We start from the raw sequence: 1343 nt of genomic DNA, 5'->3' as shown, positions 1-1343 counted from the left end.
TAATTACTGTTATTATTGACAAAATGAAACAAAGAAGTGAAAAAAATAAAAATTGTTATTTTATTATACGTTGCTATGGTAACAGTTGATATTTAACCCTTTAATTACTGTGCCGGTACCATAACACAGCTACCGGTGCCGGTGCAGTAGCCACTGCGAAAAATTAATTCCCTCTAAATTACTGAACCTTTCACAAAATTTTGTACCCACAAAATGACCCTTTATGGTAAATTGATGATACCTTTCTAGTTTCTCTCCTTCGTCACTCATAACTGTCTTCCAACTGTTTGGATTAGAATCACCAGAGACTACCTCATCTTTTCCTCCTAAAAGCCGTTTCTTGGACTTGAGCTCAATCAGTTTACGCATAGTATCGGCACTAATCGATCCATTTAAATGAGCGTGTAGTTCCTATATAATATTATCATTGATAAGGTAAATACAAAAGTACAACTATACTCACCACTTTGGGTAAAAGCTGACAGAACTCCAACATAGACATGAATAATGCCTGCCAGTCTGCCACGTGTTTTAAATTAATTTGTGTCTAATGTCACGTGAGTCTTGCGTGGGTGTAAGTGACTAGAGTATCATGCATGCACTAGGCAACATGTAGCAAGCAACATCTGTGGTTACTTTGATCAATAAAGTGTCTATGCTTTAATCTTGTAAACAGTATGTTTGCAGAAATAGAAGACTATTCTATTTCTGGCAACATATTGCTTACAAGATCAAAGTAATCATACACAAATGTTGCTAGCAACATGTTGTCTAGTAGAGCCAGGGACCTCAAGAAGTTGCATGCATGCTGCAGGGTATGGATGAGAAAGTCGAGGAAAAATCTGTGAGCCTATACATAATTATTGTAATGTATTAGCACTGAAAGGAGCTGCTACCTGTATTATCTCTTCACCCTATTTATTGTAATAAATAGATATTCTAATAGGTTATTCCTGAACATGTTTTGTGTCCTTGCATGTTAACGGTACAAGTTTTTTGGATACCCTCCTAATTGTTTGGTTGATCAATTGCTAGCAGTATTTGCTTATGTGGTACAAGAAGCCATGGAGGTCATAAAAGATAATATAATTGAGGTATGTATAGGGCCATCCGATTGAAACTAGGCTCTAGTGTAAAGCATGCATCAAAAGGGTCATGTTTTTTATTATTATGGTAGGGCACTCTTTCTTTGAGGGCTATATACATGTATTTCTTGAATTTTTCAAGTATTGTGACCTCAAATTGAAAGGGGACATGCATGCATGTCGACAAGTTTCACATGGGCATTTTAAAGTGAAGATTGCGCTTTTGGACTATTTTCAGATGTTCTTTGATCTTTCTAA

The 1343-nt window shown here is 36.1% G+C and overlaps 1 protein-coding gene across 1 annotated transcript; it reads right to left on the bottom strand.

Annotated features, from left to right (window-relative positions):
• Positions 1–114: 114 nt before the first annotated feature.
• LOC109581219 (uncharacterized) lies at positions 115–543 on the bottom strand. The gene is made up of 2 exons (XM_019995134.1): positions 464–543; positions 115–411 (listed from the first exon to the last, which is right to left on the bottom strand). The coding sequence occupies exons 1-2, from the start codon at positions 500–502 to the stop codon at positions 130–132; spliced, it is 321 nt and encodes a 106-aa protein (XP_019850693.1). The 5' UTR covers positions 503–543; the 3' UTR covers positions 115–129.
• Between the last annotated feature and the right edge of the window lie 800 nt (positions 544–1343).

The sequence above is a fragment of the Amphimedon queenslandica genome, unplaced genomic scaffold, assembly GCF_000090795.2.
Source record: "Amphimedon queenslandica unplaced genomic scaffold, v1.1 AMPQUscaffold_13522, whole genome shotgun sequence".
Taxonomy (NCBI): Eukaryota; Metazoa; Porifera; class Demospongiae; order Haplosclerida; family Niphatidae; genus Amphimedon; species Amphimedon queenslandica.
This window is presented reverse-complemented; position numbering and strand designations above follow the sequence as displayed.

Bases quoted from the DNA above. Each gene is read 5' to 3' on its own strand.
- LOC109581219 (XM_019995134.1), bottom strand. From the start codon at position 502: ATGTCTATGTTGGAGTTCTGTCAGCTTTTACCCAAAGTG. The intron at 412-463 runs GTGAGTATAGTT...AATATTATATAG, and splicing joins GTCAGCTTTTACCCAAAGTG to GAACTACACGCTCATTTAAA.